This window comes from Chelmon rostratus, chromosome 4 (assembly GCF_017976325.1).
Source record: "Chelmon rostratus isolate fCheRos1 chromosome 4, fCheRos1.pri, whole genome shotgun sequence".
NCBI classification, from domain to species: Eukaryota; Metazoa; Chordata; class Actinopteri; order Chaetodontiformes; family Chaetodontidae; genus Chelmon; species Chelmon rostratus.
This window is the reverse complement of record NC_055661.1, coordinates 19413413-19439151: the sequence shown is the minus strand read 5'-3', so window position 1 is coordinate 19439151 and position 25739 is coordinate 19413413. Positions and strand designations below refer to the sequence as shown.

Sequence of the window (25739 nt, the reverse complement as noted above, 5' to 3'; positions counted from 1 at the left end):
TAAATCAGTTACACTTAAATGTATGATAAAGCTAAATATCTACCCTTTAAGACAGCTCTGCAGGCACACGTGTAACATTTGAAGAACATAGTTATCGCTTCAAGTTGGGTTTTATTTTGAAAGTTAACACGGGAAACATATTCCGGTTAGTTAACTTGACAGTAGTGCTAACGAAAGCTAGCCTGTCTCCTCCGTCGGGTGTGTTGCTATCACAAGGAAAAGGCGATCAGCTGAGCGGCCTTTGCGCTCAAAGAAGAAATTTCTACTTTAAACAATATAACGAAAACGTGCAGCTTTGTCAGTTAAACTTTACTCAACTCAGCTGCTCGCTGTCAGTCAGGAAAGAGGTGTCGATTACTTGTCAATGCAAGGCTTCCTGGGAATTGAAGTTCTAGTAATACACGTTCGTTTATTGATCAAACTTTCACTCTTAATGTCTCTTTTAAAACAATCACACCACACACACATTACTCTGTTACCCATATATTGTCCCCTCATACACAGACACAAGATTAAACATTTTGGCATATGTGGGTGTTTATTGGTTTACTGTAACACAAAAATGGACGACAGCAGCTTCTTACAGCCTTTATTTTTAATTTGGGTGGACTTTCTTTAAAGGGAATGTAGATAATTTATGTTGTCCCCTTTAAAACATTTTACATTGTACAGCTTGATAATTGAATATGGAGAAATAAAAGGACAGGACCGTCAGAAATCAGAGCCATATGAGAGTATATTTCAATGTCACAAGCCAAACTTGGTAAAATAACTCACTACAACTGAACCAATAGAGAATTAAGACAGTGGGTTGCTTCTCAGTACACTGCTTCACGTTGCCTGTTCTACTCAACTTATCCGGAGCCCCATGCCCTAATTGTCATGACACCAAAGAGAACCCCCTTCCTTCCCCTGTGTTTAATAATTTAAAACATTCAACGATATCACTTTTTTTTTTTAAATTGTCTGACCTTAGAATAAAAACACAATACCATCAAAAATAGAGAAGTAAACTTCATAAAAAAATTTTAAAGAAAAAAGGACAAAATGGAATGACGAGTTTTTGTTTGTGTAAGCATGTCCATGGAACAGAAAATAAAGTGAAATAAAAAGTGTACATTCCTATTCATGCAATATACAAATTTTAATCAAATATTATGCACAGGAAAAATCATCAGAATTAGGACAATTCAGCGGGGTTGTTTTTTCAGGTTCACTTATATCAGTCATTTTCAGGAACAGGGAATACATACAGACTTAGATTTTCTATTGACATTCCTGAAATACAGCTGATCACCTCTGTATTTAGACTCTACTACTGGACAGAAGATCTCATGGAATGGCTGACCTGGTCTTCAGGTCACAGACATCGTTATCATAGTTGTTATCTACAATAGCAGACAGATGTGAAGAGGGCCTTACCAGTAAATATTATCAGAGACGCTACCAAGTCAGTTTTTTTTCTTGCTACTACTAGGTTAAGTCGTGCTGGACCGGTTGTGACCTCAGACATGAATGACACAAACTAAAACATCAAGTACCTCTGAGAGAGTTCTAAGAGGAAGCCATTTCTTTTGAACAAAATGGCCATTCATGTTCATCATAACATGTCAATGAACACAAAAGTGGCAAGGCAGTTTCTGAAGAGAAAAGGAACATCAGGGTTTGTCCGGGTACGCTCCGGCTGAGTGTCAGCCGGAGCGGGTGCAGCTACTGTGATGCAAACGTCAAAGTGGCACAGGCGTAAAGGTTTCACATGAAGACAGAAAAAAACACATTCTGCTATGAACAGAGTGGATGCTTCCTTACAGTGGAAGCCACATTGCCTAATACTGATTGAAAGGGAATCTAAAACCACTCAACAGTCTCTGCTGGCAGACAGAACAACTTCAGCAACCTGATATGCAGCTAGTTTTAAAAATAAAGACAGGTTGATAGTGTAACTTTGTTGTTCTTTAGCCAGGCGTAATGTGACTTTTTCAGAGAAAGGAGGCAGGACAGTGATGTTAAGTGGGCAGCTCTCTTTATGCCAGATTAGTGTCACTGACCTGACCATGTGGTGACACAAATGAGGGCCCTCAGCACCATAGTGGTTTCATGGAAATAACATTATTGTTCAGTGTATTACAATAATATAACATCTTCTATACAACCAGCCAAACATCTGTGAGTTGAAGAGGAGGCTAATAATGGTGGGAAACTTGTTTGAAACGAGTTTCATCCAATCGTTTTCACACTCTCTTGTGTTTAAATTCGTCTTTGATTCGTGAAAGGAATGATATGTTGGAAATTCCTTGGGGCTCAAACTACAGCTTAGCGCAGTTGATCAGGGAGGGATATACTGGGGAGGGCGGTGGGGGCGCTGTGAAACACATGATGCGCAGGAGTAGGTCAGATTGCACGGCCAAGGCACAGAGCAAAGCCACTGATCTACAAATCACCCGTAGTGCCACACAAGGATTCTGATGAACTAACACTAGCAGATCAGTTCTGAGCCTTGCCAAAAGGCAAGTAGGGCAGCAGCTCTGAAAGAAGTTTAAAACCCATGCCTTACACGTAGCTTTGGTTTCATCTCTGCACTATTCTCACTGTAGTTGCTCAGTGTCTGGTCTTATCCAGGCACCAGGTTCAGTGGTGGGTGAGCAGGTTAGGGTCCCCATTTTGCCAGCTAGGACCAGTCTCAGAAAGAGTCAATCACATGGTCTTTCTGGGCCTACATAGACGAGCAGCACACACACTGATGTTTAGTGAGCAGAAAGAAAGGGAGCGGACAAAGGCGCAGACAGGCTTCAGACAAAAAAAAAAAGAAAGAGACAAAACAACAAACAAAAAACAAACCCAAAAACTTCAACACTGTAAAAACACATTTCAACCATCAACAGCAAAAGTCCAGTTGTCAACATTAAATTACACGACTGTCACACACTGAATTGCCGACAGAGTGGAGGGCAGAGAGGTGCATGAGAAAGAGCAGAGAACGCAGAGCACCCAGAAACAGGAGCTCAGTATAGAGTCAGAGAGCAACAGGGTGAGCTGCTGGGGATCAAAAACCAGCAGGTAAAAATGAGAATGCATCGCAGAGAAGACGGAGCATGTACACGGTGAGTCTGTAAAACAACATCAAGTGTCGGGGAGTGACCACAGAGCTCAGAGAGCACAGGAACAACAGAGTGTGGGGACACTGGAGAAGAAGAAGAAGGTAAGGGGAAAGAAATCGTGCGAATCTGAGGACTAATAAATAGGGCGGTACTGGAAGTGCCAGCCGCAGTGTTTCGTAACATGATTATGTTGTGTTTCAGCGAGGGAGGGGGGTGGCATGGAGAGGTCGGAGGGGGGGCACCCTGGGGCTGTCGGACACAATCAGCACTGACAGAAGGTCTGCTTGATCTCATCCAGCACATTCCCAAGCAGCGTCGGCTCGTCACATTTAGCGTCAATGGACACTGTCTGCCCAGACTGGGGGGAAGGGAAGGAGAGAGAGAGAAAATCAAGGTCGTAATCCAAAAGTGCACTTTTCAATAAATTAATAATAATTGGGTATAAAAATCTCAGTCGCAGAGGATGATGGGGCAGTTTCATTGGTTCACTCACAGTTTTGACCAGCAGACAAACATGGTGACCCTGGATAGACCTGCTGTACATGGAGGCACAGGAGTCGATCCTCTCCACAACTAATCCAACAAGACAAAAAGAGCACAAGTGTCAGCAGCCTCAGAACAATTGCATCACATGATAATTATTCAGATTATTCTTAGCCTTCCTTCTAAACTACATGGTTTACCACATGGGTGGGGCCCACTAGATCAGCACAATCTCATCCTGCAAGTTCACTTCACCATTATAGAAACATACTATATTGACTTTAAAATATGCTGCTATGATGGTCATACATTCCTGACAAACACTGTATTGCTGAATTCTGTATATGCAGCACTAAACCCGTGAGCTACCTTGATGTTTTAGGACAAAAGTCTGTCACTTGGCACAAATAGTAAATGACTTGGTGTATATATGTACCAGAGAAATGGTGGTGGAAGCAGATCCTGGCCAGTAGGTGGTGGAAGGGCATGTTGACTCCCTCCAGTCTGACAGAGCTGCCCTTCAAGTCGCCTGACTCCAACAGCTTTGCAAACGCATCGCTGGCCAAACAAAACAACAGAAACTCAGCTTTCAATTACTCCTCGGCCAAAACACGACAAGGAGCTAAGACAACTCAGAGACTGATAGCCACATGCTCATTGAATTTACTGCGGACATTCATGGTCCCCAGATGATAAATCTGAAGGTTTTTGGTGACCCACTAAGAAAATATAAAAATCTAATGTGCAGATTGTCTGAACCTATTCCTGCTGCTCAGAGGATGGCACATTTACATTTTGGTCATTCTGCAAGTTTTTTCTAACAACACCCAGACCAAACTGTGGTGGTTTACCTAGACAGACTCATCCTGATAATCCTGATAAGGCCTTGAAGAGTATAAAAATGTACGTCTGTAAATGTGGGTTGTAATGTGGTGTGAAAGGTGTTTCAGATGGAAACTTCATACACCAACCTGTAGCAAGGAGTAGTGATTAGGTAGGAGGTGCAGGTAAAGTGCAGTTTGAAGTCCAGTTTCTCATGAGTGGAGGAGTCCTCGTTCTGTTTGAACACAACAACAAATACAGTTAATCAATGACAGTAACGTGGCCCTTGATTTAATCTGTTTTGGCCTGCAGATCCGTAGAGAGATCTGGGTAAAGGGTCATTAACCAAAATGAAAGCTGGAGCATTGTAAGGATTCCATGTCTCATTCTGCCCCCAAAATGTGTTCAACGCATAAACAGTATCAACAAAATGGGAACACTCACATTAATAAATACAACAAATCCAGCCAATCTGACTTCTGTTTGACATATCGAGGACTGGTAGCAGCAAAATAAACAACATTGAAAAAGTGGAGAATTTAGAGCATTTAGAAACACACTACGGAAGCTATGGCTGGTTTCAAACATGATGCTGAAATAACAAAAACAAGAAACTGCCAATTATGTTTGTTTTGGTGTGTGGATGCTTGCTTTCCTACTGACCTTTACTATGAAGGTGAGGGTTCCCTTCAGTTTCTGTGGCATTACGATGCTCTGCACAGTGAAGACAAATCGCGCCTCATTGGACACCCCTGAAGCACAAGAGAAAAGCTCACATTTAAGTAATCAGACTTAACAAAACTCCCCAAAGTGAGATGAGAAGTAGATACATACAGAAGTAGTACAAAGAGCTTCCCACTGATGTGTGCTTCCAATTTGAAATTACTGATAACATCATATTAAAAAAATATTTTTAAAATTCTGTAACCACCATTTAGCTCTGTTCGCTGAACTCTAAGCAGTCTAACTTAAATTGGACCAATGTTGACATTTATCCAAAAGCTTGTTACCTTATGATATGTGTGTTGATGTGTGTTGTGATGGTTAGTTAACGTTTTAGCCGCCAGTGTATTTAGCTCAAGTTAGCCAGGAAGCATTAGCTAATTTGCTTCATCTTTTACCTCTGGTTGGTTGTAACGTTATAACCTTAGTGCTGTGCGGTAGGGTTTAATCCCTGAAAACTGGATTCCTGGGAATACTCATCCAAACAATTGAAAATATTCTGTCTGTACATGCTGTTTTCCCCTGCTGCTTTTCTTCCGTCCACCCTCCCTCTGATTCCTCTACTGAGATCTTTACACCTAACTCGACAAATTAAGGGTTTATTTCGCCTAAACCGGAGTTGGTGGTGATTGTTGGAAGAGTGGAAAGGCAGGTTTTATTTTGTTTCTGTCAAGTTTGAATAAAGTGTGTTTTACTATGATAGACATACCATTTCTGTAAATGGAGTCTGGTGGCTTTGGCGAGAGCAATAAAGTGGCTGCTTCTGTTTAAAAGGATTTTAAGGTTTAACAAAAGGGCCTTTCTCTGTAGGGATCATTTCCTAATCTTGTCAGACACTTAGAATAACAATGTGAGCCTTTCAGTAGCAAAAACAAACATTTTTAGTGGACGTAGTTTGACAGTGCGCAAATGTCCGGAGGGATCAACTCCCAACGGCAGCGTTCTCAGTCAATATTACACCAATTAAAAAAATTGTTGTCCCCAGTAGGGTCCATAAACACAGATAATATTTGACTGGAATTTCTCCCATTAAAATCTTCCAGGACACATGGACCAGCAACAATTCTTTGTTCTTCTTTTGTTGATTATTAGAATAATATTAGCAAATTTCTCCTTGGAGATAAATAAAGTATCTATCTATCTATCTATCTATCTATCTATCTATCTATCTATCTATCTATCTATCTATCTAATATAGCAACTATTTATAATGACACAGAATTTTCATAGCGTCCCATGCCTAGCAATGAGCTTGAGTAGGTGTAATCTTTAGAAAAATCTAACTCCTTTATTAAAAGACCTGCGTTGAGCAGATCATCACTGACCAGGTGGAAGTTGGAAGGGGACGGTGAGGCCATCGTGTGGACCCGAACCCTCTGGCCTCTGCAGCTTGGAGTTGAGAGAGTCCAGGACGTTGAACTCCATGGATTTGAGGAAGCTGTCACACTTGTTTTCAAATATAACAGACACCACAACCTGACTGCCATCCTGCAGGTTTCCCTGGATGTCGTATACCTTAATAGGAGGGGAAAAAAGAAAATTATTTTTAGTATCAAAGACAATTTTTTGCACCAGGAAATACTGTTCAAACTCAAGCCACCCAAACCTCCCTCTTTGTATTTTAAAAACTGAGGGAGGACTATTTAGAGAAGGCAAACAGTAAACACAGCAAACCCGATTCATAAACCCAACATCAAAGCACACATCACTGCTTCCAGAAACCAGTCTGAGCGCACAGGGAGAAAATCCCAAGAACAAAATCATTCTTAGAAACTGATGCCTCACTGCATTAAAGTAGTCTGCCTCAGAGGCCAGTTTGTGAAGAACAGCAAACACAGAAAGAAACCAGAAAAGAGAAAAGACATTTAATAACATTCTGTCACTGGCAGAACTTTAACCAGTACCTCATCAGCATCCTCCATCATCTTTAAAGAGAGGGAGAGAAAATGACAGATCTGCATAAATTCTGCATAAATTTATTTTTATTTTTTTTAACTCATACTGTTCTTTTAGATTTCACATTAATAGCAACAGCGTAAACATGAACATCAGTGTTTGCCATGACTGTTTTCACAACACAGAGGACCAGTGTAAAGGGTAGAGTTTGGTCATTGTTAAAGGAAAACTCAGGTTTTCCACAACCCTGGGTTTTATTATTGGTAAAAACATTTGATTTATCATTGCAGAAATGGGTATTCTGTGAGACTGCAATACAACAAGCAAGTCGATTAAGGACAAATGTCACGTGGTCAGTCAGATGATTAAATGTATTTGTCCCTCTCAGTAACCAGACAAAAGCACGCGTTGTAATCTAGCAAACAAACGCGTGTTTAGTTCGAACTCTTTCATCATCCCTCAATGCCATTAAGTGAATGAAAGAATGTAAACATGATTAAATCGGGCAGATAAAGATGTCACAATCTGATAACGTTCGACACATTCATGTGGTGCTTTGTCATTTGTGGTTGAAACAGCCCTGATTGGATATAGGTAAATGAATTGTTATCATGACCAGAACAACAAAACTATTAAAAATAATGAGTCAAAAAACCCTGAATTTTTAGAGCCTCGAGGTAAAAAGCAGCAGCATCTCAATCGCCATCACTCACCATCTTGATGTAGGAGTTCTCAGCCAACAGGCAGTAATTGGACATGGGCTGAAAGGGGAGAAGAGCTCAGGTCAGATCAGGCATTCTCTGTCACTCAGTATGCTAACTAGGCAACAGGAGCCGGTTCTAGTTGATGCATAACAAGCAAGGCAGCAGTGTGTGTGTGAGTCTGCAGCGGTCAGGGGGTTTAAACAGTGGAGCTTGAAGGCACAGATCAAAAAGATGATATACTGCTGCCTACATGCAGAATTAAGTTATTTGTGGCTTTGACGTCAGCCATTTGTACGTCAGCCATTTGTGCGCGTATCAAAGCAAGAGGAATGAAAGACTGACGAAAGGGTGCCACTTTATCAATGCATAAAATAAAAACATGCGTAAGTGTTGAATGCTTTTATTCACACTGAAGACAAACACTGACCGGCAGAGGCTCTTCCTCCTCCAGCGTGCCATTCTGCACAGACTCCTCTCCACCTCCATCACTGTGGTGGTGATGATGATGATGCTTCTTCTTCTTTTTCTTCTCCTTCTCCTCCTTCTCCTTTTTCTGCTTCTTCTTCTTGTGTTTGGAAGACTTCTTACCGTTGGAAAACCACAAGCAAGATGGAGACAATTATTATAAATTCAAGGAGGTTGAGCGCTGAACTGGTAATGAAACATGGCTGCTGGTAGAAATGTCCTCCAGAGACCACATAAGAACTGGCTGGCCTCTGGTACACCATTTACACAAACTTGTGAGAATAAGAGCAGCCAATGTGCTGCATGCTGCCAGGTCACTGTGAACTGGAATCTCTAGCACAGCAGCCAGACTTTCTACTTCGTAATTATCGCATCATCACTGGTGACTCACAGTCTCCTCCATCTCGGTGTCTTTGGGCTCATCAGGCTCGGAGTCTGGCGCCGTGCCAGAGGCTGCCTCAGGCACGGGGGCTGCTTCTGCTGCTGCTACTGTTGCTGTTTCCTGTTCGCACAAACACACACACCACCACCACAAAAACACACAAAGGCATTAGTAGTGAGCAACCATGGCATGTAACATATACAGCAGTGTTTGCCTTTTCTGTGCCGATAGAGGTAAGTGAAGTTAGTGTGTTCACTCAGTCATTCATAACATCATTCGTGATCAGCTGCAACCTACTAAGCTCTGTGATACCACAAACACAAATCTACTAAATCAGGAATATTACATGCAAGACTACTAACCAGCCAGATGAGCTAAACGACAAATGAACCTGCCTAAGAAACAAAAAAGTATGTTAGTATGGCTTTGATTTGGTACTGCTGGTTTGACGGTGCTAACCAGGGACACCAGCTGCTACTAACAGATTACAGAGCCTGATTTAAAAGATCCTAGTGACAGCCTACATAGTATATGCAAATGTGGGCTTCATAGAAGTCAAATGCTGATCTGTTATGCTAGAGTGACAGCCGATACAAAAACATGTATTCCACACAGACATGGTGAGGCATGTCTTTAAAAGGTCATGTTTCCAGGTCAGATGTGCTTTAACATTGGGACTGACAACTCACTTGATTAAAAACAGAATTCCTCCAAACCAAAGTTCAAATGCCGGACAGACGAGCTTTTACTGATAACACCCAATACGTACATATGAGAAGCTATGGAAGGTGCATAACAAAGTCTGTACTGACATCTGTGTTAAGTGTCAAAATGTATCTTGTTGTGTGACATGTTGAGAAACACACTATTTAATATTGTTGCTGAAAGTTAGATGAGGAGATCAATACCACACTTACTGTCCATTCAGTATGGCGCTAGAGCTAGCCATCTGTCTGCTTAGCTTAGCAAAAAGACTACACTGGGGAAACTGCTAGCCTGCCTCTGTCCAAAATTCCACAAATTAGCCTCTGTCCAAAATTTCACTAATTAGTTAGTTAAACTAGTTTAACAACTAATTTTCTACATGACATTTGACTGTATACATTACATTTAACTTTCTTCATAAGAATGTCCCTTTGCATCATTATAAAAAGGTAAATAATAGCATTATAGCAATGTTGGCGCATTGCTACGTCACTGTAGCCAAATGTTGATCAGCAGAATAGCTTGAATATCTGAATCTGGGTATTGTGCTGCCCATGTTTACATCCACGTGCGTACAAACTCACTCCTAGAAACACATCTCAGTAGCCTGACAAGTGGCCAGAAATTCCGCAGGGTACCTTGAACTCTACCCTCCGTCTAGGACTTGTTTTGGAATTGATCTAAAAGACGTTATCTGTTTCTCTGTGTACAGTTGTGGAACTCAAAAGTCAAACAGAACCAAAGACAAGCACAACCCCACGTGTGATCATGGAGGATGCAGTCAGAGGACACATGTGGTGACGACGGGAACAAAAGGAACAGACTCCAAGCCAGATTCCAGGGAACTTCAGACAACCTCAGCTCACTTGTCACCACCACCAACACAACAACAACATCTACTTTGACCTCAAGACCGACACAACAACCAGTGAACAAAACAAAAGCTGAGGAATATAACCACTGGCATTGTGAGACAAATATACACATACCATGTACACAGACATACAAACATGCTAGAAAACATAGGAAGGCTGGAGAATGAGAGAGGAAAGTGTTGTGTGACCTGTGAAAGAGAGGAAGTTGCGTGTGTCAAAAAGGTGTGAAAGACGTGAAAAAACCCAACTGATCCAAATCAAGAGCCAATAGAGGGAGAGTGTATGGCAAAAAACAACTTACTATATGATGTACAGCAGTAAAACATGGCAATTATGAAAGAGAATGCAATAACTGTAGAGATGAGGGGAGGAAAGAGAGAGCGAGAGAGAGAGAGAGAGAGCGAAAGAGAGATGGGGGGCGACTCAACCTGGGTGTTAGAGGGCACTGGAGCGTTTGAGAGCCAGAAATCCAGATCCGAAACCTAGAAGAGGGAGGGAGGGAGAGGAGTGCGAGGATGTGAGAGGGGTGAGGGCCAAACAGGTTCTGTATCTTTCTACTATTCATGAAAATGGAGACAGAGATTACACTGTTCTATTTCATGAATAAATCAAGTATTTGGCAAGAGACTGCACAGTCAGCTACGGGGAAACTGACACTTGATCACTAAAGCTGATTGAAGGACAGGCTGGGAAGAAGCAATGGGAGCGCTGAGTCAATGAAAATGATCAAAGATATCTGTTTGCATGTAAACCTTGAAGCAGAAATTGGAGACTACTTATAATAATGATACTCTTAAGCCATTTTTCATTGTGAATACCACATCAGATTATTCAATTTACTCAAAATTCTGGGTCAAATCGTACCTTAGATATAAGCTCTGTTGCTAGGTAGGAAATAGCCTTGCTCCACCCTTATGTAAGGACCTACCTCAGCACTGGTGGAAGTGGGTGGTGCAGCCACCTCATTGGTTTCTTCTGATTGGACCACAGGCTCGTCTGCCTGACCCCCGAGAAGATCCTCCCCCTTTTCTTCACGTTTGTGTTTCTTCTTCTTCTTCTCTTCTTTGCTCTTCTGCGGAAAAAAAAGAAGGGAAAAAAAGAGGATAAATTCAGCTGTGTGTCACAACAAGGTTGAGAACCACAACCACTGACTCATCATGTCATAATGGTTGACAGCTCTCCTTGTTGTTATTCCCTTGCTCAAACCGTTCCATAAGTCTGATTTATTGGTTTTAAGAAGCAGTTTCACCAGCTTGACAGAATGAGGTGAGTTTGTTTTCCTGAAAGAAAAAAGCATAATCCTGTTGGGAGAAAAAAAACATTTTAACCTCACCTTCCTATCCCTGTCTTTATCCTTCTTCTTCTCTCTCTTTTCTTTGCTGCTCTTCTTCTTGGGCTCATGCGAGGCTGCACTCTCTGCGTCTCCGTCTTCCACTGGGCTTTTTGGAGCCTCTGCTGCACGGTGTGACCTTACTGGTAGCTTCTCACTGTCTGCAAGTGGTCTGGACAAACGAAAACGCACAGATACACATTTTGCCTTTGCTTAGATGAGGACTTATGAAGTGATTATGATACATCTGGAGTTAGTGTCATCATCTTGAACATATTTCATAACATCTGTATTTTCTTATATCTTTGACTGTATTAATCTGTCAGGAAAGGTGAACAAGGGTTGTAGGGTGTAGCAATCCACTGACACATATACTACACTGTGCAGCAGCCAGGTCTCATTTTAAGCACTGAGGTAAGCCATTCCTCTGGCAGAGCTGGAAGCGCTGGGAATTATCAGACAGCTAAAAACTATAACAATAAATTTCTCCATATTGAAGTGATGAGAGCTGTCAAGTTTATTTCCCGAAGCATGACCCTTGAAAGCAGTAATGACGTGCACTGCAGCCCCCTGCTGGATATTCTCAAAAAAGACACACTGATATCTCTCATTAGCATATAGGCAAGCCTGTTTATAGAGCTCCATTCTGGTCTTTTAAAAAAAAAATTTGCTGTCTGGTCTGTCTCTCATTGCACTGTGATTAAAATGTAATGCATTTTTATCTCTTTGTTTATTAATTTTTATACTTTTGTGTGTGTGAAGCACTTTCTGTGTGTTTTAAAAAGTGCTATATAAATAAAGCTTTACTTAGTTACCCCAACCAGGATAATAATGCTTGTATGATTTAATCTGTCTTTATTTACAGTTTAGCTTTACTTAGCTTGAAAGATGCATCCCTTTATTTGCAACTTTCTAGAAATAACCAGTCTTTGGTTTAGTGCCTTTGCAAGATTGCGCTTTCTTTCTTAGAAAATGCATAATTTTTGCACTTTTCCTGCACACACAACAATAATTTCTCATACATGCAGCTGTTTCTGGGATTGTTCTATGTTTGAACCCTGATAATTAAAAAGACATCAGACAAACCCTGAGACTGATGGCAGCAGCAGCCTATAGTCATGCTACCAAAACAAAAGCTTTCAGTCATCTAACTGACAAAGAACATTAAGAAAATGACAAAGTCACTGACATTGAGCACAATTTTCAGTTCAAGAAAACTATATAAATGTGTGTATCATACAAAGTTTCCTTGATTTAAAATAAAAACAAAAGAAAACAAAAAAAACATTAATTTCAAATTATTTAAATCACAGCATTGGTCTATGGGCACATGCGCTTGTTATTTCCAGCAAGGGTAAGCAAGGAGCATTCACTTAAAAACAGCTGAGAATTTGGAGGCATTGCAAGTCTACCGAATTTAACTGAGGCAGATCTGGGCAATGTGAGCAAAAGAATTATACTACATGACCCCTGGCATAAGTCCATTGATGCTGGTTATCTTTTCCATCAGAAAAAAGTGTCAAAATGCTTTTAGGAGCCTATTCCAGGAGGACAGGTGATAAAAGATTAACCCATAGATTCCACCAGGCATTGCTGCGTCCTGTTCCCACTGCGACATGGCTGATGGATATAGCTGAGGCCATGCCAGACAATGCCTGTGATTCCATCAGAAGCGCTGCAGCTCTCCACTCTGCTCCTCTGAAAATGCACTCCTATTCAATTTTCGATGGAAGCTGCACGGAGCACCTACTTACCCACGGTAGAGGCATAAACATAAAGGAAAAATGGCCAAATCGACAAAATCTGAGCAAGTCAACAAAACCAGGTAGGCAAAACGCTTTGCTTCTGAAACGGTCTCGTTGGGGCATGAAGCCGTGTGGAGGACAAACAAAACTGTGTCGCAGCTAGAAGGCAATGCCGCTGTGCCCGGTGGAATCAAGCCGTAAGTCCTGAGAATATCAGCAGCAGCCAGTTAAAAATGATCTTATTTCTCTGAAACTGTACAGCTAATCAAAGCTTTATCTTATTTTCATCTTTTAAAGGACAGAAACAAGTGTGATATGCTGCTGATATTGTCAAGCTTATAGAAGCAGAGAAAAGGGATACTGGATACTATGCTAGGCTGCAATGAACAATAGATATTGAAAATACAGGGAACGAAGAGCAAAAAGAGAAAGCAGGTACTGCAAACTTCAAATGAGGAAAGAAGGGACAGCTATGTTAGTGAAAGTAGCAAGACAGCTATTTAGAGAGAGAGAGAAAGACAGAGAGGCAATCCATGTACAGTCAGAGCCCAGGTCCTGTGGCTGGGGTGCTTACTCACCTGCGCCCAGCTGTCTCCACCAAGCTGCCCACACAAAGAGGCAGTGAATGGGTGTGTGTACGCATAGGAAAGAGGAAGCAGAAAGCAGAATGCCATGAGAAGGAGTGAAAAGAGGGAAAGGGCTGCGTCACATCAGCTGTGACACTATGGCCAGGAAGGTCAGGATTAAATGCTGAAAATATCCAGATTATGAACAAAATCGTACAAGATTCAACTGAAGTGTTACCCTGCGCTAAATCTGGTTGATTAGCTCAGTCATATATGTAAATGTCAGGATTTAGCAACTTCAACATTGTGTACTTAAATCAAGAGCTGAATTTGCATAAGGGTCTAAGCACAACATAGCGTGGACTCACTTGTCCAGGTCGATGTCCAGGGCTTTATGAGGGTCATTAGGGTCTTTGTCATCATCATCACTAGGTAAGGCATTCTGAAGTAATGAGAAGGTGAAATCAATAAATCAGAATTAATAGCTTTATGGTCTCAGAACTTAGAACCCATTAAACTAAGCAAGCAAAATAAATTCAGACTGAAATCCATATAGTTTCTCAATGATTTGCTTTGGTCACAATTTAGGCCAGAGTGATGTGTAAGCAGCATTATGATCTAGGGAGGAAAATGGATCTTTCATTTTTTCACAGTAAATTCCAGTCTTAAAGACAGTCGTTAAAAAAAGTCGGGACGCTGTATAAAATGTGAAAGAACAGAATGCAGTCATTTGCAAATTAACTGTGTTTAGTTTCACAGCATTCCTGAGCCCATGTAGTAACATCCTTTATACAATAATGTGTTCACAAAGTGGTGAACCTCCTCCATCCTTACTTGTGAACGACTGAGCCTTTCAAGGATGCCCCTTTCATACCCAATCATGATACTATTACCTGTGACCGATGAACCCGTTTACCTGTGGAATGATCCAAACAGGTGTTTTTGGAGCATTCCACAACTTTCCCAGTCTTTGGTTGCTCCTGTCCCAACTTGTTTGACACATGTGTCTGCCATTAAATTCAGAATAGGCAGATATTTCCAAAAATCAATAAGCTCATTTAAAAACATTAAATATATTGTCTTTGTATTGTTTCAATTGAGAACATGTCAAAAGGGATTAGCAAATGATCACATTCTGTTGTACTTATGTTTTACACAGTGTCCCAACATTTTTGGGTTGTATGTAGAGTACAAATTACCAATACTGTGTCAGAATCACATTGATATCCAATGTATTTTTAATGCTGCCCGTCAAATCAAATAAAAAATCCAATCTGATTCTGGTTTCTGGCTTACATTCCATATGTTCTCTTTGAAATTCATTGTGAAGTTAACACAACTCCAGCGTACCTCTGGCATTTCCTCGGTAACAATGTCGACCATGTGCGCAGGCGTGATGTCCTCCTCACTCTCTGGGCCTGAATCATGTTTCTTCCCTCGTCCACTGCGCTTTTCTTTCCTCTTCTTCTTCTCCTTCTTCTTCTTCTCTGCTCTCTCTTTCTGTCGACGCTCCTCCTCCAGTTTCACATACTGGTCAGACATTGGCAGACCTGTGGGACGGAAGAAAACAACATGTATTGTGTCTTACTGAAAGTCAAATAAGGTTAGAACAGTTTAAGAGAAACAAGAAAAATAGCATTATTTTGAATGTGAACCATTACTGCATCTTAATTACATAAAGCACAACTTTGAGTACAACGGCAGTAAAGCCATTTGATTTAGGTATAAAATGAGTGAAATTAGTGTTTTGTAGTAGAGTTCACACAGTGCGTCTCACCTGGGACTTTGAGAGGCACACTGAGGTCAATCTGCACGACAGGGATGTGCTCCACTCCAGGGGCTTCCTGGTAAACCTTCACAGAGCAAACATTCATTAAAAACATGGCTTGCGCTTTACACAAGCTGTTTCTTAGTGTATACATTTAATGAAAAAGTCCAGCTACGTTTGTTCAATTATTACTTATACAAGTTTTAACCAGACTGGATTTAAGACAACCTTTGATGAAAATCAAGCTTTTAACCATTGTTAACATGTCCACATGGTTTATTCTATATACTACAGGGCATAACATGAGCAAGCCAGGTGAAGCTACCTATGAGTATTTTGCAAGCTAAGTTTCACTACTTTCAGAATAATGGCAGAGATCTTTTCTGTTCTCAGTTGCTTAGATGTGAAAAGAGAAGTGGTGATCCTTCATGTATTACTGAAAAACTGAGAGCCAGGTTTACATAGAAAACACAGCTTTGCAGTAGTCATTGAGCACTGTTTTAAAAACAAAGGTTTCTGAACAGTTTGTCAGATAGCTATACTTTGTGGTTGTTGTGTTCAGAATCTGTTTCCGGTTAAAACACGTATAGCTCAATTACTTCTACATCGTCATTTTAAGGCATGAGATGATTCTCACATTTAAATATATCATTTTGATGAACAGATGAGTGTCTAGGGGATTAATCAAGGAGAGGAACAGATAGATATTCTCTGTACAGTGAAAAAAATGCAGCCTAGTGATGAGTGGGTAAGCACACCTTCTGAGAGGATGGGGAGGCCTTGATGTAGAACGGGTTGTTGGCTTGCTCCTGCTTTCTAGCTTCTCTCCTCTGGGAGTTGGGGAAAAAATGCATGAATTAATCAATGAAGGCACAGCCTACCTCTGTTCTAGCATGAAAGGGGAAACACATGGGAAGCCAGATTTACAGTAGAACTCAGAAAAAGTCAATACTGTTTTGAAGATAAAGACTGCATGATTATGTCAGATTGAAAATACCTTTATATTCAACTTTTGCATCGTATATGAATGTCTTGACTATTTCCAGTTACAAGTGCGGAAACAAAAATGACACTAGAACATACTACTAATTGCACACAAAAATGTATTGGTATGTCTTTAACAACAAAGAAAGTTCTTCTCTAAACATTTCAGGTCAAAAAGAATTCAAACAATAAAAAAAGTGATAAAACTTTTATATACAAAATTGTAGCACTATGCTATTCATAAAACAATACTGCTTGTACAATTCAGTAATGCAACAATTATCGACCAGCTTACCCTTGCCAGCTCCTTCTCGTCCACCTCTGTGTGACGGGGGCGGGAGTGTTTCGGCTCCTCCTTGGCAAAAATAGCCTTGGGCTGCTCATCTTCAGACTCGCTCTCAGATGGAGGCTCGTTGATCCAGGCATCCAAATCCAGACTACACAAATTAATTCAGTTACAGTCCAGTGGTATGAACAAGTGCTATGGATTTACAGTCATGTCAAACGATGTAATTATGCATAGTAATGGCCGTTTTCGTGAGTCCACTCACCCTTCAGGAACAGGCACTTTCTTCTGTGCCTTGGGGGCTACAGGGTTGAGTTCTCCAGCAAACAGAGCGATGACTTCCTCTGCTACTTCTACGTCCTTCTGCTGCAGTTTCTGGATGTACTTGACCAGCTGCAGGATGCAAGACGCCTGAGGACATGACAGAAGGTAAGGCACACATGGAGATTAGCAGAGTAATTTTTCAACCTTCTGAGTACATAATGCTGTAGGGTAAAAAGTAAGCATCTCTATTATGGTTTGGGCAAAAGAAAACGTTGATGCATATCTCTATCTTACCCTCTCCTGCACCTCCAGATTGGCGCTCTGGACAAACAGTGGCAGCCTGTCTATCATCAGCTGGCTGGTTTCCTGTGCTGCTGTGCTGTCTGTGTTCCCCTCTTGGCTCTTCAGAACAGTGGCAAACAGCTTGGCTGCATTCTGCACATACACTGCCTGGATGTGGCCTGGTAGGGTGGCAACCTTTGGTCGCAGCATGGCCTCGAGTGTCTGCATCGGGTTCTCCAGGTGTCTAAGAAAAACAGGTGGATTTAGAGAAAGGCTGATTAAAAACAATACTGAATCGCAACATTGATGCAATTTCCAGCACGGCACTGATGTAACATTTCATGATTATTTCATGAAAAGAAGATTTTTAAAAAATTCAGTGATTCCTTGCCAGGTTATTTGGAAAGGTTCCAGACAAAGAAGCATGTGTGTCAAGAGGTCTGAAAATACCTCCACCAACTGACACAACGTACACCTTTGAAAATACGATATTACAGACATTTTATTGCCAGTGGAAACAATTAACTGTTTAACATAAAAACACAAGTTGTTACTTTTGACAGGTGAAATGATAATACAAATGTCACTGAATGAAATTTAGAGAGACAGATTAGCATAGCTGAGTGTGTAAAGAAAATGAAAGTGTCAACTGTCAGTCAGAGTAGGTTGCCAGCGCTGTGCTGTGCTAGTTTGTACATGGAGAACAAAAGAGGAAGGAAACACCAAGTCTCTCTGAACCAAGCTGTCATTCATTTCCCTATGGATTCATTGTTACAGGCAACTGGTGTAATGTGATATCTTAATTTTGTCATAATACAGTCATGAAATCTTTATGCAGGGTTGTTGAATTACTTGAATGTTTACCTACCCTAGTGTGAATAAAATGACCAAAAAACAAACCAAAACAAGCACAAAAAACTGTGCTGAAGAGTGTTTCCACTCCCTTCTTATGCTCACGAATTCTTTTGATCCTGTCACCTTACACCAGTGTGTGTAAATGCACAGCTCAATGAGCTAAATCAACGTACTCTGAGAATTCACCGCAGATCCAAGCAGCAGCGTACAACACTTCACAGATGCCCATTCGCTGCATGTTGCCTGTCAATAGGTGAGCGTTGTCCAGCAGAGTGGCCATCTGGGCAACAGCAAAGACCCGGATGGCTTTGACCCGAATAGCCACATCCAGCATCTGAGAGGCAATGAGGTGGCCATGACGTGTGCCCTCTAATCGGGTCAGCTCCACCAGGATACTGATGTACCTGTCAAGCAGATACAGAGAGGTGCAGGTGAAAATCGTGTCACAGATTGGAAAACAACATCCAAGTTTAAAAATATGGAGGGAAATATAAAACAATGCTGGTGTGGAGTAACTGGATTACCATTCAAAGTTGGTGATGTACTGGTAGTTGCTCTGGCTGCAGATGTCGATGATCTTGGTGAGCAGTTCATCTCTGTAGGTGGTTCCTTCTGCTTTGTCCACATGCAGCATCAGCTTCTTTACAATCTCCATTAAGTTCTTTTTGGATACCTGCAAGAGTTCAACAACGTTTACATTATTAACATGACTATAAAACAGATTTAGCTGTTTTTCTGTGGCAGAAAGAGCAGTAGAGCATCCTGAAAACAGCTTTATGCTGAGAGAGCACAATTGACTATGTAATATTGTGTGCAGTGAATAAATCACAGAATTTGTCTGTATGACAATATAATATCACACAACCACTGAAATTGAACACCATCTTGAAGTTTCTACACCCTCTATTAGTTGCTCTGGACAGCAACTGTGCCATTGCCTAACAAAACCCATGGTAACTGAAAAAGTAAATCAAGTCTTGTTACACAGTGCAGTAGCAGGTGAACTCTGCATCTACCAGAAACTATGACGAAAGAGGTTAGGTAGGGTTTCCTGCCCTGTAAGCACTTTTAACTGAGAATTAGCTGAAAAATGCTGATGCAAAAAAAACCCAAAAACTGATGTGTAAAAAGAAAAGGCTTTGGCTCATACCATGCCATAGAGTAGGTCCAGAGCTCTCAGGCGGATGGACTCATCCTTGTCATCCAGACACTGGAGGATGAGGTCCTTATGAGACTGTACTGACTTGGGGTGGGTCTTCAGGATCTTTGACATGGCCAGCAGACCCAGGTACTTCACTACAGAAAAATATAAACACACATGGCCTCAGTGTATTTACTGACATTCATTTGCCCTTTGCTCTCTGGGCCCTATCTTGTGAATGTATATTTATATCTATCCTGTATCACCTGGCTTTATTATCTTCTTTCTTTCTATTTTTCTATTTTTTTAAAATTCTACCATATATAAAACTGCTTATCCTTTCTTGACTGTGATACAGTATCTGGTTGCAGAATAAGTACAGTGCATCCAGTTTATACTACAGTACATCTAATCACTCTATAAGGCTTAACTGGCTGTATACAGATGGTAATTATATGTAAATACAATATGAACAAATTACTGGTGTATTATCTTCCATGGAATAATCTATGGACATCATATGGAAATGACAAACTAAATATCACAAAGGAGAGGAACACATACAGACATAGACAACAATGGAAAGGACACACAAACACATACACACAGTACAACACACACACTGGACTCAGTAGTTTTGATTTGCTTTATCCTCAGTCGTATCTGCGGCAACTTTTCTTTCTCGCCACACAGATTTTTAAAGATTGAAAAATCTGCTGAATCACGACCTTCTGTCGATCATGTAATCTTGCAGAGACAATTGCGTCTCAGGTTCTTGGATCAATAAGTGTGTGTGCGTGTGTGGTAGTGACCTTGGGCTGAGGTGAGGCTGGTCACTGCAGTGAATACACTGCAGAAATGACCTGAGACCTGGCCTTAGTGCAGGTGGAGGAGACAATGCCACAGCCTGTGAACCTTTGCTATGGAAAACTGACAGCAGCCGCAGTTCAAATGCAACTGTTTCACAGTTAGAACGGCATAATTCAGTGATGAAATGTGAGATGAACATTTACAACGTTTACTACACTGCCACCTTCATTTCTGGGGTTATTCCTGCTCATTACAAACATTACCAAAGTTCTGATACAGTTTAGATAATCAACACAAGACTGAACTAAATCTATTGCAGCTGGCATTTGCATCAATACACAATGCATCTTAAAAAGATGACTAAATGGTGATTGATTTTGCCATTTAGTACACTGCAATACATCTAATGCATTAAGAATAATACTGCATGTTCAACTGAGTTTCATTTATTTCATCTTAATTAAACTTCAATGTGTTACATTAAGTATTTTGCTTCCATAAAGTGTCTGAAAGACTTCCAACATGGCCTGTATCTTCTTAACTCAGGACTTTTAATTGGGCTTGGGTGATCTTTTACCTACTTTACTGTAGGTACTTCACTTTACTTTATGTATTGGAAAAGTGTTATACCTATGACCATGACAGTCAACAAGTGCCATGGTGAAAGGATAAACAAAACCTAAAACCACAGGTTCACAGTCTGCTCAATCAAGATTAGGTCTATAGTCAACTCTACACACACAACTATCTACGTATGAGTGTCCAGATAACTCGAATGGCTGGATGTTTAGCTCCAACTGGGAGTGTATTTATATAGCCAAGCCCTGTGTTTGGGAAGTGCAAACTGGCAGCTTTTACCCTGATGGATTGGAGCAGCAACTCTGCAAGCTGTTCACTTCCTGTATCACATACAGGATTTATGTGTGAAAGGGGTAGATGTGACTTAAGTGAAATGGTATTCTAAGCAGGCCGCCTAATTGAGAGTAGGAAGGTAATAATGTTCGAGTTATCCAGAGTCAGGGGGTCTACGTTGTTTTCGTCTACAGGGGTGGACTGTTCCAGAAACACGCAGACAATGAGAAAATGACACACTGCAGGCATTGACAGAGGGCTCACAGTTCTGGTCCGAGTCTTCTATCAGGATTCGCAGTTTCTGCACACAGAGCTGAAAGAGAGAGAAAGACAGAGAGAGAGAGAGAGAGAGAGAGAAGGGAGGAGAGAGAAAGACAGGAGAGAGAGAGACAGAGAGAGAGAAGTGGGGGAACCATTAACCTCAATGTAAACCTTTTCGACACCAGTTTCAATCTTGTCATATGCACAGACAAACAAAAGAGGGGTACATGGGGGGTCTATATTCAATAGTGCAAAATTATTTTTTCATGCATTACTGAGAGTCACAAGGACTGAAAGCAAGCAAAACAAAAACAAAAACAAAAACCACAGCATTATGTGACTTGCTGGCCGGTCTGACGGTTGCTGTGTCTCTGGTGAAAGCATGCGTTGTGGTTCGACTGGATTGGAAAGGGTGTGATCAACATCTAACCACATGCAGATGAAGGGGTGGACCTCAGAGGCTTACCTGGATACTAGCACTGTGGTTGGGCATCCCAGAAGACAAGGAAATCAACACTGCAATGCAGGAAACAAGAAGCTGTTAGAGCTGACTGTGAACTAAGCATTCTATGTGAATGTAAGAGGCAACAACAAATTCACATTTAAAGTACAAAGTTAACTACGACCCCCTTTATACCTTGCATTAAAATGCATTTTGGGTTATCGGATTACAATTGGATAGTGCCTGACCACATGAACTCCAGAGGTGGTCAGGGACGCACTGTGACCACATTGAGTGCAAGTGTAAATGCACTTTTTAAAGCACATACAACAGCTAGGTGGGTGGAAAGAAAAGCTACTGCTAGGTAACAAATGGCAACTCCGACCCTCTTCTTCAACTGCATGGCCGAGAGCAAGTTCATGTGTTTACTGGATAACAGCAGTCGCAGTCTTCTGCAAATAAAATCAAAAGGTTGACAGCAGATGCGTCTTCATTCTTAAAAGTTGCCATCACTGTCCTCTCCCACCAGTCAGTCTGAATACAAGACGCATCTTAATGCAGTGTAAAGGGGGAGTTCAACCAAACACGCATTACGCTAAATGAAAGCACTACATTGCACACAGAATCCCATTACTGACCTGCAATCACAGTGTTGACACATTCATACAGCAGAGACATGGCAGAGGTACTGTGAGAGAGGACGGGGTAAGAAACAGACAGAGAGTGAGGGTGCAGATAATCATTGATCCATCAGATCAAACTGCTTTTACCATATGTGAAAAGCTTAGAGTTGAAGGATTTCATCTCACCTGTGGATTAGGTTCGTCAGCGGTTCGATCAGCTTCTTTCCCAGCCGTGGCTCCAATGGTGTGAGAGCACCAAACTGTAAAACAAAGACTATCACTATGACCATCATAGTTTGCCATGACACACAGCTGAATTTCTCTCACATCAGAATTTGCACTTTTTGAAAATTAAAACTATTTGTGATACTATTCCACCTGCTCATAACTGTATTTGACTGCAACTATAAGCGAAGGGATGTGAACTTGTTCTTTAAAAAAAAAAAAAAGAGGTGGTTTCACAACCTCTCATGTGACTTCACTGCCTTTTCTAGGAACTACTATCAATTCCTCTTTATGATGGATTCTTCCCCGTATCATTGATGCAATATTGCAAGCGTCACACAAAAACCCTGGCTTGGTGGTGCACAGACTGTAGTAACATGTTGCTGTTTAACCATTGTAATAAAAGATTAGTAGATAAAACAAAATAAAACCACGGATAAAATTTGTACACCAATCCAGAAAATCTTAAAGGCAGTTTTCTGTATCCTGCTGACTTACCAGCTTGATGATCTTAATGAGAACCCAGTTATTAGTCGAGGAGGTCATGAGTTTGAAAAAGAGTGGGGCCAGAGACAGGTAGTTCTTGGGATTTCTCCGAGCCAGCTCACAGATAACGTTTACTGCGGCAGACTGGACACCTACAGAGGAGAAAATATATTAGACAGGAACAAGATAATAAAAAAAAGTCATCAGAATAAATGGACAAAACATAATTTATTTATCATAACAACAATTCATTTATTTATTGGGTTAGGGTGAATGACATATGGCTAAAAAACTAATGGTGTGCAATATTATGGCACTATAACATAGGCAAAGAAAAAAGTATAAAATCGAAACAGGAGTCACAAAAGTGACAAAATATTTTCATTAGATGGATTTCTTTTATTAGAAATGCCCTTTCATAATCTCAGACCTGTAAATATTGGCTCACTGACATGCAGTTAATAAGCGTGACACCAATGGCAAGAAAAATGTCCTGTGAGATGCTTTTATGTGTGCAGCAGAAATAGTCCTGTGAGTTGTTGAATATTCTCAGACAAGCCCTGGCAGGATTACAAATGAGACTTCCTTAATCTCATATTCTAGGTTGCTGAATAATTCACGGGGTTCAGGTGACAGAGAACGCCTGTCCCCAGGAGTACCAGTGAGTCTACCATGCAGTGTCTTTCCCGATACCTGGGTCTGGGTCCTCCAGTTTCTCCTTGAGCCTGGGGAAAGCAGGGCGCAGGGACTCTGGGTACTTGAGAAACACCTTGTACATGATCAACACTGCTTTCTTTCTGATGTAGGGTTTAGTGTGGGACATCTAGGGTGAGAAAAAAGGAAAGACAGTTGAGACAGTTGGGTTGAAACTGTTTAAAAAAAGAATAAAACCTCTCTTTGACTGCAAAATGAGAAACCTTTAGTGTATCCTCATAAATCAATTACTGTTTATTATATTAGAGTAAACTAAGACGAAATATGTTCTTAGTGACCTTTTTTCTATGATCAGGTGAGACGATGATGAGACTATACCGATACTAACTGTGACTATATAAACATACAATGTTGTTGACGAAAAAAGATGACACGAAAATGTAGCTTAAAAAATAAAAACTTAACTGAAAATCTTGACTTTGGTTGACAAAAAAGGCGACTAAAAATTATAGACTAGAACATCATAATGTTTCTGCTGGGCAGCACACAATGTGACAGTCAGGAATCGCTAAGTGTGTCTGTGTGTGAGAGAGAGCATGTGAGCATGTGTGTGTGTCAGTAAACACAAGTGTTGGTTATATGCTGAAGTGTGTGTGTGTGTTCGTGATTTCAAGGTTATTTAACATGTATCTAGCGAGCTTACTAACTAAAAGCCATGCGCCTTCAATCATAAACAACAGCCTCATATGCACCCAACACCTGGGCACTAAACAACAGGATGATGTTGACTTAATACGATAAAAACTAACAAGGACATTTGGCAAAGGACTAAGACTAAAACTAAATTTAAAAATGGCAGACAAAATTAACACCAAAATTGATGATCAATTATAGATGATTAATTAATTAAAGAAATCATCTCTGTTTGATGTTAAAATTAGGAGTGAGGTCTCCTCCGGTTTACTCTCGGAACTGAGGCAAAGATCAGGTCAATAAACAACTTTAAAAAAAGATTTTTATAAAAAAGCTTTTAGGGAGTCCCTTGTTAGTAACCCTCTGCACATATCCCCCATGACTTACCAGTGTCATGATGTCATTGGCTAGATCCCGAGCCAGGTCAGGGGTCACAAAACAAGAGAGGCCAGTGAGGGCAACACCTGTGTCATACTGGTTGGGACTACTGAGATCCTGGGAAAGAAACAGGTAAAAAAAAAAAAAGAAAAGGCATTGTGTATAAGACAGAAAAGGTTGGGTGAGGGATGAAACAATCCCAGAGGGCACAGAACGAGAAAACAACTGACCTTTCGGATCTGATTGGTTGTCAGCATGATGACATCAGTGCTCTCATGAAAGCATTGCGAGGCTGCCAGGTAGCCAATTCGCTGTAGGAAGAAAAGCAAGCAGAAAGAAGAACAATCTGTGTAAGTAGATACTGTGTATTTCAGTAAAACGCCATCAACCTGCAGTGGTTCCATGGAGATTTACCTATGCAGCACATAGGATCTGCTGTGACTATTTCTTGTGCTATTTTTGGATGAGTATATACATGAAAAATTAACTTTATTGCTACACAAAAGGACAGCTTGTGAGATTGTATCTATACTAAATCTACACATTGCTGTAGGCCACTGTCATAGCACCATATGCATTAATCCAGAAAGCGATTGAAAGAATGTTCTGAGATCTGCATTTCCAACACTTCTCATAATATACCTTGTATGTGAATTTGGAGGAGCTCATGACTTCAACGATGTTGAAAGCGGCCCAGCTGACGTCATAGCCCAGCATCTGAAGCTGTAACACAGAAAAAGAAGACAGATAGAGGTGTAGGTGACTAAAAGTAGGAGAGGGGCTGTAAGATGTGCCGATGGTGCAGAGAGAGGCTAAATGATTCCAGCTGAAAGCTCTCAAAGTGATCGCGGATGCCAATTGCATCAAGGCATCTAAACCTACATGTGGGCCTAGGATATAAGTAGAAAGAATGCTTTCATTTAAACAGAAATTAGACGCTG

The 25739-nt window shown here is 40.9% G+C and overlaps 1 protein-coding gene across 5 annotated transcripts in view; it reads right to left on the bottom strand.

Annotated features, from left to right (window-relative positions):
* Window positions 1-1129: 1129 nt before the first annotated feature.
* The window catches only part of ap3d1 (adaptor related protein complex 3 subunit delta 1), a 28420-nt gene continuing 3810 nt past the window's right edge, over window positions 1130-25739 (bottom strand). Inside the window, exons 3-34 of one of the 5 annotated variants that reach the window (XM_041935115.1) lie at window positions 25441-25521; window positions 25029-25109; window positions 24808-24915; window positions 23767-23896; window positions 23086-23225; window positions 22549-22622; window positions 22378-22427; window positions 21764-21813; window positions 21301-21349; window positions 19384-19529; window positions 18758-18906; window positions 18407-18637; window positions 17391-17622; window positions 17098-17243; window positions 16842-16983; window positions 16321-16392; window positions 15572-15647; window positions 15145-15344; window positions 14163-14236; window positions 11487-11655; window positions 11082-11225; window positions 10582-10635; window positions 8583-8693; window positions 8154-8309; window positions 7736-7783; window positions 7031-7051; window positions 6452-6641; window positions 5067-5155; window positions 4553-4638; window positions 4018-4139; window positions 3592-3671; window positions 1130-3456 (exon numbers count right to left, since the gene is read on the bottom strand). In XM_041935115.1, coding sequence (XP_041791049.1) covers window positions 3361-3456; window positions 3592-3671; window positions 4018-4139; window positions 4553-4638; window positions 5067-5155; window positions 6452-6641; window positions 7031-7051; window positions 7736-7783; window positions 8154-8309; window positions 8583-8693; window positions 10582-10635; window positions 11082-11225; window positions 11487-11655; window positions 14163-14236; window positions 15145-15344; window positions 15572-15647; window positions 16321-16392; window positions 16842-16983; window positions 17098-17243; window positions 17391-17622; window positions 18407-18637; window positions 18758-18906; window positions 19384-19529; window positions 21301-21349; window positions 21764-21813; window positions 22378-22427; window positions 22549-22622; window positions 23086-23225; window positions 23767-23896; window positions 24808-24915; window positions 25029-25109; window positions 25441-25521 — 3597 coding nt within the window. In that variant the 3' untranslated portion in view covers window positions 1130-3360. The remainder of the gene's footprint in view (window positions 3457-3591; window positions 3672-4017; window positions 4140-4552; window positions 4639-5066; window positions 5156-6451; window positions 6642-7030; window positions 7052-7735; window positions 7784-8153; window positions 8310-8582; window positions 8694-10581; window positions 10636-11081; window positions 11226-11486; window positions 11656-14162; window positions 14237-15144; window positions 15345-15571; window positions 15648-16320; window positions 16393-16841; window positions 16984-17097; window positions 17244-17390; window positions 17623-18406; window positions 18638-18757; window positions 18907-19383; window positions 19530-21300; window positions 21350-21763; window positions 21814-22377; window positions 22428-22548; window positions 22623-23085; window positions 23226-23766; window positions 23897-24807; window positions 24916-25028; window positions 25110-25440; window positions 25522-25739) is intronic. The other 4 variants (XM_041935116.1, XM_041935117.1, XM_041935119.1 and 1 more) reach the window with 4 other exon arrangements.